General features: G+C 37.5%; 1 protein-coding gene across 1 annotated transcript in view; it reads left to right on the top strand.

Moving 5' to 3' along the window:
- Positions 1-8076, top strand: part of TDRD5 (tudor domain containing 5) — a 49214-nt gene extending 41138 nt beyond the window's left edge. The window contains exon 19 of the mRNA XM_015586135.1: positions 7829-8076. Within this exon, the coding sequence (XP_015441621.1) occupies positions 7829-8076 (248 nt within the window). The remainder of the gene's footprint in view (positions 1-7828) is intronic.
- The last annotated feature ends 5452 nt before the right edge of the window (positions 8077-13528 follow it).

The raw sequence follows: 13528 nt of genomic DNA, 5'->3' as shown, positions 1-13528 counted from the left end.
CTTTCCCCCCCGCACCCCCGCCCCTGCCACCTCCCGCGGTTGGGGGTGTGTGTGTCTCTGGTTTATGTACAGTAAAATTTGCCAGTTTTTACATGTACAGTTTTGAGTTTTGACAAATGTACACTGTCTCGTAACCACCACCCAATTACGTCGCAGAATGTTTTCATCAATCTGAAAGTCTCTTCACGTTCCTGCGCAGTCATTCCCTCCCCCTGCTTGCTGGCTCCTGGCTTGTTACTTTCCCTTTTCTAGAATTTCATATTGAAGGAGTCAAGTAGTGTGTAATTTTCATGTTTGAAGAAGAAAGTGACTTCTTTCGCGTAGCAAAATGTTCTTGAGGTTCATTCGTGATGCTGCCAGTGCCGGAAGTTCGTTCCCATTTATTGCTGAGAAGTTCCCAGTCGTGTGGATGTACCGGTCTGTTTCCCTGTTCACCAGACCGTGGACGTTTCCAGATCTGGACCATTATGAGTAAAGCCACTGTGAACATTCACGTACAGCTCTTTCTGTAGACGTAATGGTTTTTATTTCTTTTCAGTATATACTTAGGAGTGGAATTGCTAGGTCATGTGGTCACTGCATATTTAACTTTTTAAGAATTGCTAAAATGTTTTCCAAAGTGGCTGTAGCATTTTGTATTCACACCTGCAGTGTATGAAAGTTCTCATTGCTCCATATTCTTGCCAACAAAGGATAATCATCAGTCTTTTTTAATTTTGCCATTCTGGGTTCGTAGGTTATCTTATTGTGGTTTTAATTGACATTTTCCTATTTGCCAGTAATGTTGACCATCTTTTCATGTGTTTATGTGCCATCTATATATCTTATTTAGTGAATTGCCTGTTAAAGTATTTGCTCATTTTTATTGGACTATCTTTTGTTTATTGATTTGTAAAAATTTTTTATCGTGGACACAAATCTTTTGTCCATATATATATATGTGAGATATATATATATATATATAGAGAGAGAGAGAGAGAGAGAGAGAGAGCGAGAGAGAGAGAGAGCGAGCGCGCGCGCGCACGCGCGCAATATATATATGTATATATTGCAAATATTTTCTTTAGTCTGTGGCTTGCCTTTTCATTTCCTTAATAATATCTTTGGAAGAGCAGAAGTTTTCATTTTGATGAAGTCAGGTTTGTTGATATTTTTTTTTCTTTATAGTTTGAACTTTTTGTATCCTATGTCGAAATCTTTCCTAACCCAAGTAAGATTTTCTCTTAAATTTTCTTATAAAATTTCCATAGTTTTAGTTCTTAACATTTAGGTCTGTGGTCCAATTCATTAATTTTCGTATATGGTGTGATATAAAGATCATTTTTTATTTCGATTGCATATAAATATAAAGTTGTTACAGCACCATTTGTTGAAAAGGATATCCTTTTTCTGTTAAACTGCCTGATATCGTTGTCAGAAGTGAGTAGGCTTATATGTGCGGGTCTCTTACTGGACTTCCTAGTCTGTTCTGTTGGCCTGTGTATACATCGGCCTTCATACCACTGTCTTGACTACTGTAGATGTATAATAGATATTGAAGTCATACAACTTTGTTGTTGTTTTTCAAATTCTAGGTCATTTTCCATACGAATTTTAGATTTCACTTAATTTTTACATAAAGCCTGCTAAAATTTTTTATTGGGATTTAAAAATATACATAGATCAGTTTGGGGAGAAGTAACATCTTAACAATATTAAGTCTTCTGATCCGTGAGCGTAATTTGTCTCTTCATTTATTTACATCTCTAATTTCAGCAGTGTTTTGTAGTTTTCAGTGTGTAGATGTTATTCGTATTTTGTTTAATTTATCCCTAGTGTTTAAGTATTTCATATTTTTATGCTGTTATATAAATGGGATTTTATTTCAATTTTTGATTGTTGCTAGTTTATAAAAACATGGTTGATTTTTACATATTGTCATTCTATCCTGCGACCTTGCTAAATTTAGTTTGTTAGCTCTGTTATTGGGGATTCTCTATAGATGATCATATTATCTGTTGAGGGGAAAACAGTTTACTTCATGTGAAATCTTTTGCTTTTCCCCATTTTTCTTATGATGGTTATGATCTCCAACATAGGGTTGGATTTAATCGATGAGGGTGAAATCCCCTGCCTTGTTATTGACCTTTCAGGTAGCATTTAGTATTTCATGAATAATGTATGATATTAGCTCTAGGTTTTTTTAGCTACCCCTTGTTGAGGAAATTCCAGTTCATTCTTAGATTTCTGATAGCTTTTATCATGAATGGGTGTTCAGTTTTGCCAGATGTTTTTTGTGTATCTATTGAGATTATCCTTTAAAAAAAAAAATAGTCTGTTCATATGGTGAATTACATTGATTTTCTAATATTAAACCAACCTTGCATTCCTAGGACAGTGCCCTCTGGATCATGATGTATGATTCATGGATTCTTTTGCTAAAATCTTATTATGAATTTTTATTTCTGTGTTCATGAGGGATATTAGTTTCTAGTTTTCTTGTGATATCTTTGCCTGGTTTTGGTAGCCAGAGAATGCTGCCCTTATGAAATGAGTTGGGATATGTTCTCTCCTCTTTTCTGTAAGAATTTGTGTAGAATTGGTATTATTTCTTTCTTAAACATTTATTCAACAGGGAAGCCTTCCGGGCCTGGAGTTTTCTCTGTAGGAAGATTTTTAAACTATAAATTCAATATCTTTCTCCTTGTATTACCGTTGGTAGTTTTCATTTCACAGATTTTATCTATTTCATCTAAGCTGTAAAACTTAGTAGCAAAATATAGTCATAATATTTCTATATAATTTAAATCTCTGTAGTGATATCTTCTCTCACATTTCTGGTTTTGGTAATTTGTGTCGTCTTTTTTCCCGTAGTTAATCTGCCTAGAGGTTTATCAGTTTTGTTGATCTTTCAAAGAACTAATTATTTTGTTCCATTGATTTTTCTCTGTTGTTTTTCTGTTCTCTATTTTATTGATTTCTGCTCTTAATTCTTTAAAAATACTTCTTTTCTTTACTTGCTTTTGTTATAATGTTCTCTTTTTTTAATTTTTCAAGTTGAAACTTTAAGTCTTTCATTTCACAGCCCTTTTCTAGTACAAATTTTAATATTAGACTGTTTAATGCTGTATTTAATTTTAAACATTAGAATACTTAATGCTATAATTTTTCCTCTAAACACTGCTTTAGCTGCATGAATTTGGTGAGTTATATTATTATTTTCATCCATTTCAAAATAGAATTTACCCTTAAGAGTTTTCTCTTCTCGAAGTTTATTGTGTAATTTCCAAATATTTGGAGATTTTCTAGATGTCTTTTATTGATTTTTAATTTTGTGATCAATACTTTGAATCCTTTAAATTAGGACAATAATTGTGTAGCCTAGAACATGGTCTGTCTTTGTAAATCTTTCATGTATGCTTCAGAACAATGCGTAGCCTGGTATTGGGTTAAGTATTTTGTAAATACCCATTAAGTCAAAATGATAGTGTTGTTTAAGTCTTTTATAGTCTTGTTAATTTTACACCTGTATGTGCGATCAGTTATTAAGAGAGAATTGTTGAACTCTACAGTTACAATTGTTGATTTGTCTTTTTAATTTCAGTTTTATCAGGTTTTGCTTCAAGTAGTTTGACACTCAGCTATTAGTATTATTATGACCTATTGATGACTCCATCCATTTGTTATTATTAAATTTTACTCTCTATGCATGGTAATATTCTTTGCTTTGAAATCTTCTTTGTTGATATTATTAGTACAGCCACTCCAGCTTTCTCTTGACTTGTATTAGCACGGTTTATCATTTTCCATTATTTTACTTTTAACCTAACTGTATCTTTATAACGAAAGTGGAATTCTTGTAGGCAGCATGTACTGTGGTCTTTCTTTCTTATTTAATAATCTTTAATTGGAGTGGTTAGATAATATAGTGTGATAATCAAAATGTTTGGGTTTAAATCTACCGTTTTTTTGTTTTTCTCTCTTTCCCATTCCTTTTATTCCTTTTATTCTTTTTTTCTCCTTTCTTTTTAGTTTTTTTTTTAATAATTCTGTTTTATTTCCTTTGTTGACTTAATAGTTATATCTCTTAGTTTTTGCTCTTTAAATGGTTGCTTTTAGATTTATAGTCTGTATATTCAAATTATTACCTTCAAATTTTTACGTGTATAGTATGAAAACCTTATAATAGCATACTTCCATTTTCCTCATCCCAGCCTTTGAGCTTTTGTTGTATATTTTTCTTCTTCCTATGTTGCAAATCTCAAAATCCATTCTTATTTTGCTCCAAATATGTTTGTCATTTCCAGTGTTCTTTGTTTGATTGTGTAAATCAGGAAACCTGATTTTTATAACAGACCTTTTCTATAAAGAGCCAGAAAGTAAATTTTTTCAGCTTTGCAGTCATACGGTATATGTTGTAAATACTCACCTCTTCCATACAGCACCCAAGCAGCCATAGACAATACACAAATGAATCAGCATAGCTATTTTCCAATAAAACTTTTATTTAAAAAACAGGTGGTAGGCTGTATTTGGACCACAGGATGTAGTTTGCCAGTGCCTGTTGCAAATTCAGCTTTCCATCTGGTATTATTTTCTGTTAGCTTGAAGAACTGTAACATTTCTTGTAGTGCTGGTCTGCTCCTGGTGGATTCTCACTTTTGGACATTAGAGAAAGCCATTATTTTCATTTCTTTAAGATTGTTTTTCTGGATATAAAGTTATGGGTCAACAGATTTTTCAGTGCATTAAAAGATGTCACTCTGCTCGTGACTTTCTGACAAGAAGTCTGTTGTTCTTATTCTTGTTCCCCTTATTCGTGGTTTTGCTTTCTGTGATTTCAGTAACCTTGTGGTTAACTGTGCCCGAAAATATGAAATGGAAAAGTCCAGAAATATATAAGTTTTGAATTGAGTGCCATTCTGAGTAGCATGGTGAAATCCTGTGTCATCCTGCTCCATCCCGCCCAGGATGCAAATCATCCCTTTGTCTAGCATATCCACGCTTTATACATTAACCATCCATTAGAGTTAATTTCTACTCTGCCTAATTTGTAAATTAAACTTCAGCATAGGTGTGTATATATGTATAGGAAGAAAATAGTCCATGTAGTGTCTGGTACTCTCCACGGTTTCCGGCACCCACTGGGGGTCTTGGGACATACCCTCTGTGGACAAGGGGAGACTACTGTAATGTGTTATTTGGCTGCTTTTAAGATTTTCTCTCATATACTTGTTTTCAGCAATCAGATTATAAGACACCTTGGTGTGGTTCTCATCATTTTTCTTCTGTCTGGGGTTCGTTGAGCTTCTTGGGTCTGTGAGTTTACAGTTTCCGTTAAATTTGGAAAATTTTCAATTGTTATATCTTTAAATGCTTTTTTCCCAGTCACCCTGTCCTCCTTTTGTTTCTCCCGACACTTGATGTCGTCTCACAGCTCACTGATTCGCTGCTCCTTTCCTCAGTCTTTGCCGTCTGTGTTTCATTTTGGTTAGTCTCTATTACTATATCTCTAAGTGTGTTAACTTTTTCTTGTTCAGTGTTTAATATGTTCTTTCCCCATCCATTATATTTTTCATCTCAGCAACGTTTTCATCTCTAGAGGTTTGGTTTGGGTCTTTTTTACATCATCCATTTTTTTCCTCCTCATAGTCACATTGTTCCTCTGCCGTCTTGAAAACCTGGAGTATTCTTATAACAGCTATTTTAATGCCCTCGCCTTGTGATACTAGCATATGTATCATTTCTGCTCTCTGTCATCTGTATAATTTTGGAATCAGGTTGTGTTGATTGATTTTTATCCTGTATAACAGGTCATATTTTTCTGCGTCTTCGCATATCTGGTAATTTTTTCTTGGACGGCAGATACTGTGAATTTTACATTACTGGCTAGGTCTCTTCCCCCCCGCCATCCTCCCTGTCTTCTTATCTTTGTCTGTTTCTATATATCTACCTCTCTATCTATTTATTTATTTATTTGGGATTGGGAAGAATGCCATGAAATTATCCGAAATTAGTTTGATTCTTTCTGCGTTTCTTTTGGGTTTCATTAGGCTGATTTGGAAGAGTCCCGAGTCTGGTGGCCTGACTATTCAGGCGGTACCTTTCTGAGGCTATTGCTGGGACTTGATGTCCTGTGTGTCGGAATATCTTGACACTGAGGCTGGTGAAAACACAAACCATTTGTGTTTCGTGCCGCGGTATAAGCCACGGTGATTGTTCTGGCTGCTCCTGTCAGGTCGCTTTTCCCCTGGCCTTCGTGATTTCCTCACATGCGTGAGTCCGATCGCTACTCAGCCCGAGATTCAAAGGGAGCTCTCTGCAGGTCTCCAGCTGCTTTTCTCCCTCCAGCCGCCTCCTCTCTGGTGCTTTCCCCTCACATATTCCCGACTCTCATCTCTACCCAGTAAGACCTCCAGGCTGAGTTTGGATTCTGCCTCCTGTACTGCAGCCTGGAATTTACCTCCTGACAGTGAGCTCAAGCACTTGTAAGGCTCACTTCCATTTTTCCCTTCTCTCAAGGATCTCTGTCCTGCATTCTTGTCGTTCGGTGTCTGAAAGCTGTTGTCTCATTATTTATGTGGTTCTCCAGTTCTTTAAAGCAAGAGAGATTGTTTTTCAATCCTTGTTGAATTAGCATCATGTCTGGGAGCAGAAATTTTGCTACTCTTTTAAATTCTTTGATCACTTGTCCCTGCTTTTATTTTCTTATACCTTTTAAAATCTGAGCTCACTAAGGACTTCCTGTAAAACCACATTATTGCATTAGATCTCACCATCTCTTTTCCTCTCTGAGGCATTAATTAGAGTTTTACAATTAGAGTTTTACTTTTTAGAATACCCTGTCAAATCCTCCTTAAACATAATTCATCACAAATGTATAGAACATATACCACATGCTACTATGGTAGCTCATGCTAAAGATGCAGAGATGAATAAAATATTGAATTATGCCTGCTTTTTTTCTCTGAATTTTTTTAAAATTTGTGTTTTTTAGATCTAGAGCAGTAGTTTTCAAAATGAAGCCAGCATACTGATTCCAGTCTGTGAAGTGTTTGTAATTGTGGGCCACACAATAGCACATTGTTTAGCTCACCTAGATTTTTTTTTCTAAAGCAGAGTTTTCTTGAAGGAAGCAGTATGCTGGCATAAGCTCCTTGTCTCAGTGGAGGCAGGTAATAAACACTTCGCAGACCAGCTACTTGTGGTAGAACTGGTCTGGAGTACACCTATGAGAATGCCTAGCCCTCCCTGCTCTGGCTAGTCAGATCTCTGGGACATGTGAGTTCCCAGAAATTTGTTTCATTTGAAAGGTTTTTTCTTCTTAGTTGAAACTAACTCCTAAATAATTCGTTTTATGGCCGATATTGGGTTTTGGAAAGTTACAGCAGCCACAGTCTTGGTCAGTTTTGTTTTCACACTGGCACAGACTCAGAATTGGAGCCACTTTGGCCACAGAGAATGCCCGTGGGACATCATTTTGCTCATTGCTGGGAGGAAGTAGGGGAGCTGGAAGGTACTTCCCTGGCGTTGGAATTACTTCCAGTTTGTTCTACAGTGTCCTGGGGAGCAAGCTTCCCTTTCTTGTTCAGAGTGCATTTTTTCCCTCTCTTTTTTGCCCTCATCCAGACAAGAATTTATTTTCTCTCAAGTCAGGATTCCCCCATGTTCATTTCCTTTCCATTTGTTGATTGGTTTCTAAGTCTCATCGTCTCTTAATTGCCATTGGTAATTGTCACCACCTAACAGAAGATGATTGTAACACATGTTAGTAAAAGTCTAGAATAGGAGAGAGAAGGCAGGGAGTGTGAGAACCCTTGAAAAGACTTGTGCTTTCTTTCTTTTTCAGTGGAAAGCTCTCCAGAGAGCCTAAAGAATGAAGATTTTTCTAGTAGCCATGCTATTACAGTGTTCAAAGATAAGAGCCATGGAGCCATGGACCAGCTCTCTTTGATTTTGTCTCCTGAGCACCAGATTTCCCAGACATTCTACATTCCTCGAAGTACAGCCACTGCTGCCTTAGGAGCTGCTGCCCGGCTGGCCACGTCCAGGAGCTTCCTACACTGGTACCCCAGTGTGAAAAGGATGGAAGCATGAGGGAGGAAGGGAGAGGAAAATAAACTCACTGCTTAGGAATTGGTGATTTCCCAGGCCAAAACGAGGAGGAGGGATTGAGACAAAAATAGTATTCTGGTAGTCGAAGCCTCTGTCTTTCTGTGTGACTGTACGTTGCCTCTGCTGTGCTGACGGTCCACTTTCTTGTGTAAGGATTGCTATTTATTGTTAATTCTTTATTTTTATCGATGATGTTCTTATTCTATATGGTTTTGTTCATGTTTGTTTAATGTAGTTTAATGTAGTTTTTATTTTTTGTTTTTTTTTTATGTTTCTATAAATGTTTTTCTTGTCTATATTGTGACTGATAAATGGAAACTGAAAAACTAATGTTTTGTGATCCATATTTAGTAAGACAACAATTATACGTCTATTACATAGACAATTCCTTGGTGACTAATATCAAAGAGACTGATCGTTGAAACTTAGCCGAGCCGTCTCTGTAGTCATCACAGTTCTCAGGAACCATAATGTAGCAATAGTTCGACAGTGGTAGTATTTAAATATTTATATAACAGGATGTTCTCTGTCGAAATGTTATATGACATTCTATTAAGCTCATAGTATAAACCATCAAGAGAAAAAGATCAAAAGGTGAAATTAAAGAACATTAGTAATACGTTTCTTTGTAGTAAAATACCAGTCTTATCCCCCAAATTTAAAATTCAATACAGAAGCGTGTCTTAGAAGTAGAATCAGAGAAAGAGACGTGAATTACTGGCATGCTGTGCGTAGCTAGGTCCCCGCCTTCCTAGCCCTTCCAGGGCCCCGTTTGGGCGGCAGCGGCAGAGCTGGCCCCCAGTCCCTTTCCCTGGACAGGGAGGAATCTCTGCTCTTCTCAGCCACGTAATCAGCAAAATGTACACCGAGGAAGGGAGCGAGCTGAGAGTAAATATAAACGTAGAGTCTAACCGGCTGAAACTTTTTTCTTAGGATTAAGTAATCATGAAACGAAGTTAAACCCAGAGTCTAAATGCTGATAGTTTTTGGTCTACAAACCTTAGAGAAAACATGGGTAATACAGTCAAACCTGAAAATCTGGCTTCACCTTTAATTCTGATATATCTAGAAGAATGATGGCATGCTAATTGACAAAAAAAAAAAAGTAATCTGGAAACATCACTGATAGAACAGGTTCTCATTTGGTTTTTTGTAGTTTTATATCAAACATCTTCAGTGGAGAAGACAGTCGAAGAGTTCTGTGGAGGGTCAATAAACAGTTACATATGACTGATAAAGAGCACATATACTCAGCTGTGATGTGGACCAGAAAAGCTCCGTTTTTCATATAGGTTTAGGTAATTATCCACAATTTGTTTCTAAAGAAGAAAATTTATTTTGGAATGATGCTTCTTAGAATTCTTCCTTTAAAGAAGAAGCCAAGTTCTTAGAGTTCTGTACTTCTCCATATGGGCAGTCACCGGGTTTAGGGCAAGGTGAACTGAAATGTAGCAGGTCAAACTGTAAACCTCTCTGTAGTAGACTCGGCTACCAGGTGGAGCTCTGCCAGCGCGGGGTAACCTGACAGCAACTAGCTTTATGCTTTGCCAGTTAGATGCTGATGTTGGATTCCCTGCGTCAAGGCTCTTTCGCAATCCTGTCCATTTGCAGATGGCCAGATAGAGAATCTTTTAGACAGAGCCATCTCACACCAACACGTGCCAACAGACTTAGAAGCCTGTGTAGTAATTAATAGTTAACACGCTGTTTGAGTTAGCAGAGCAAAGAATGGACCTTTGAAAGGTTTATATGTTTTGACCCCTTGGCCTTGACAAGGACCGCCAATCTGCCCATCTGTTTACCTGCCTTTTAGATGAACTTTGTTGGGTAGTTAACTAAAATGGTCCAAAGCAGCAAACAAGTTTAATAGATCCTTTGAAAATGAGTCAATAGGTTTCCGTATATGGGCAGGAACAGCAATAAGAAATGTTTAAGAGCTAGGTAGATGCTCTGTGGGTTAGGGTCAAATTAATTATATTTTATTTTTAAAAGATGGATTGACATCTATACTTAGAACAGTACCCCACTTCCCACATAGTTGCTGTTAGGATCTATTAGAAGTAATGGAGGTCCCCTCCAAGAAATGGTGCCTGGGGATCGGGAGCCTGAGGTGTGTGAGAGGGAATGGGGGTGAGAACATAAAGAAAAATTCTGGTTATAAACTCTTTAGGAATGGAAGAGGGAGGGGCTTTGCTGATAGCCCCTCAGGCTTGTAGCCACTATGCCTCTTCCCTCTTCCGTGAGATGTCAGCAGAGGGGCCATTCCGGCTGCAGTCAGCCACGCCTCTTCCCCCAACTCTCACGCAGTGGAGATGCCAGTTGTCCATTTCACGGCATGAGGATAACTAGAGGTTTCTGCCTTCAATCCGACTATGTCCAACCTAGAGACTTAGATTATAGAAATTTGGTCTAGAAGGGGCCTTAGATGAGGAAATTTGAAGCCTAGAAAGACTGACTTGCCTACGGTCACACAGCTTAAATGCTCATATCTGCCGACTCCTAGCTCAGTGCCCTTTACACAGGAAAATATTGCATCTCTTTCTTGTGTAGTTTAAAGGATTTGATGCCAGAAGACAGTTGGGTAGATACGTCCAAAAGAATGGTGGTTCTCATAGCTTAGCAAACCCCTGGTTTGGGAGGGGGATGGATTTACTTTAATCTCATATCCTTGAACATGGATAGCTTAAATAACAGTGGGCCAGTTCCACTGCTAAGAATCTGAACGAGGGCATTGTGAGGGATGAGGAACCAACATCTTACCTCACAGAGCAGTCTTTCTGAAGCTCCTGATCAACATTTATACGGTGTAGCAAGGCTTTTCTAACAAACTTTCGAGGACTTTTCAGACTCAAATTTATCTTATTTATGTATCCAGTATGACAGACAGCATTATTCATACTTTTGCAGGAGTCATCACTAAGACATTTTATTTTATTTCCTGTAGCCCGTTCGGATCTTGGCGTTTTCCAGCATTCCATCCCAGGCACATGCCAACCAAATCTGTCTGTTTACTTTGAATCTAGCTCTATTCCTAACAGTGTACGTGTCATTTGTCTTATATATCACCAATCAGCCCATTAAGCTCTGGTGTCATTAGCCTATTGGAACTACAGTACTTCCAACTTTGCTGTTTTAACCACGTATATAGAAGTTGTTTGAACTTCTCAGTCAAGGACTGCTCTGATATTTAGAATCGTAATTGACTTGTGCCACTTTTCACATGAAATTGTGTGATCTACCCCACAATTGAGTCGAGAATTTATTCACAGCTAAATTTTCTTGGTTATAAGTGTAGTTTTCAGGAAATGTCTTTAAAAACTTTGGTATAAATTTTGTTTTGTGTTTCTGTTAATGTTTTTAATTTATGGAAAAATGGTTATAAGGAACAATGTTTATTTGATTATTACTTCTTGGTGCAATTTAGATAAATAATTTGATGAGGAAACCAAATTTATGCATCTCTGCTCTCTAAACTTTTGTTATAGAACTAATGGGAAGTTATTGGAATCAAGGAATTATGATTAGCCTAATCTTTAGAGTTTGTTAACAGCATTTTGTTTGATTTATTTAAATATTTATGAAGTTGGAATTTGTTCCATCAAAAACGTCTAGGTGTTTCTTTGTAATTAGTTTTTGTTGCGATGATTCTGCAGGAATGAAAATTTCACTTAAATGTGTGACCCAAAAAACTTAGTTGGGTAAAATACAACATTTCTTTGTGTAATTGTGAAAACAGAGATTTGCTGCTCTTCTTGACTAAAATATTTGTCTTTGTTTTTGGTCCATGACTTCTTTATTCTTAAAGTGCTTTGGCCTTTGTATACCTTTGCTATATTGTACATAAATACTTTTATTCCATGAAATTGGAAATTCATTCAGACTGGAGCCGCATCTTAAGTACCTGACAGCTACATTTCAAAGACTTATTCTCTTTCTCTTGTTTATAGTGACATTTCAAACCCTTCTAAGCCATCTTCCAGTTTCTTAAATTCTCCCTTGAGACTGTTCCACACGCTGAATACCAAACCTAATCCCATCTTGTGGCCGTAATTCAGCGCTCTTTAAGTGAACTGCTGCTACTCTTACTGATTTCCTGATGCCAATTCAGAGCCTTTGCCTAAAGCAGAACAGCTACCAGGTGGTTCTCAGACTTCATGTAGGTGATGTTCAGTACAAATTTTTCCTTAATCTGGCATTCCACTGGACCATAAGTAGAAGAAAAGACAGCTCAGTTCATTTCTTACTAGAAAAATGACGTCTTGACAAAGCATGCCGCTACTCATGTCCTGATGGAAAATCTCTCCTTATACCATCTGTACAAAAATGCCCATCAGTCAAATAAGAGTCTGTGTGTGCCATCCAGGATGTTACTAGGCAGAGTGTAGCCCTCTTAATGGAAGCTATGCCTGTTTCCCCTTTGCTTATTAGCAGGATGAAACGTAAGCAAACATACACGATATGGGCCAGAGCCAACAGCTTATTTTTTCTTTTCTGAATTTTAAAAGTAGCAACGTTCCTGCATCGATCTGGAGTAGGACAGTTAAATAAGTTGGGAGTAAAGGGGTGGCACACTTGGTTATAACTGTTAATGTCCTTTTTACATCCCACATTTTAGGCAGTGGACATCTGTTTACGATCAGGTAGACAGAATGTTTTTCAGTGACTTTTTCAGCAGTCGATACAGATTTTGTATTCGCCAAACTTTTTAGATTCAGAAACATAACTCCGCCAAAACTTTTTGGTCTTATGTAGTTTCTACTTGGAAATGGTCCAACAGCTGACTTTACCAGGATTCATGAAGCTCAGCAAAGTTGCCTCAAAAACTCGATCTAAGAGAAAAATGGTGCATTTACCATATTAGCCAAATCAGTTGTAGCAAACATCATGTAAGTAATTATCAGTAAACCTGCATCCTGTCCTGGCTTTGCTTAGGCTCTTTTCAGATTTACAGTCATTCCACATATTGTGGAAACTTGTGGTATCAAACCTAGAGTTCCATGGAATTTTTATCAGATCTCTCAGCAAAGCTGAAAGAAGTTCACACTCACTGGTACCACCTTGTCCACCAGATCACAAACACGGGATGCTCTTGAGACATAGCTTTATGAAAGACCATTTGCTTGAACAACCTGACAGAACCATCTGTTTGACGTGAATGTAGTGTGTAAGAATTTCCAAGTTCTGTGTGCTGTGGACTAGTGATTCTCTGACCTATTATGGGATCATTTATTTTAAATAAATGCCAAACACCGAGGACTGTCTTTCCAGAAGGTACACATTTATACAAAGTGTTCTCTAATTTCTAGGCGTCCACATCTCCTGAAACCCACCCTACACTTTCCTGAACAGGAAAAATCTCCCTCCCGCCCCTGCTGTACCCGCACCTTGGGTTTCCCTGCTACCATCGACTGGTTGTCTCAAATATAGACCTAGG

The sequence above is a fragment of the Pteropus alecto genome, unplaced genomic scaffold (assembly GCF_000325575.1).
Source record: "Pteropus alecto unplaced genomic scaffold, ASM32557v1 scaffold101, whole genome shotgun sequence".
In the NCBI taxonomy this organism is placed as follows: domain Eukaryota; kingdom Metazoa; phylum Chordata; class Mammalia; order Chiroptera; family Pteropodidae; genus Pteropus; species Pteropus alecto.
Note: the sequence above shows the minus strand (reverse complement) of the source record. Positions and strands in the feature narration are given on the sequence as shown.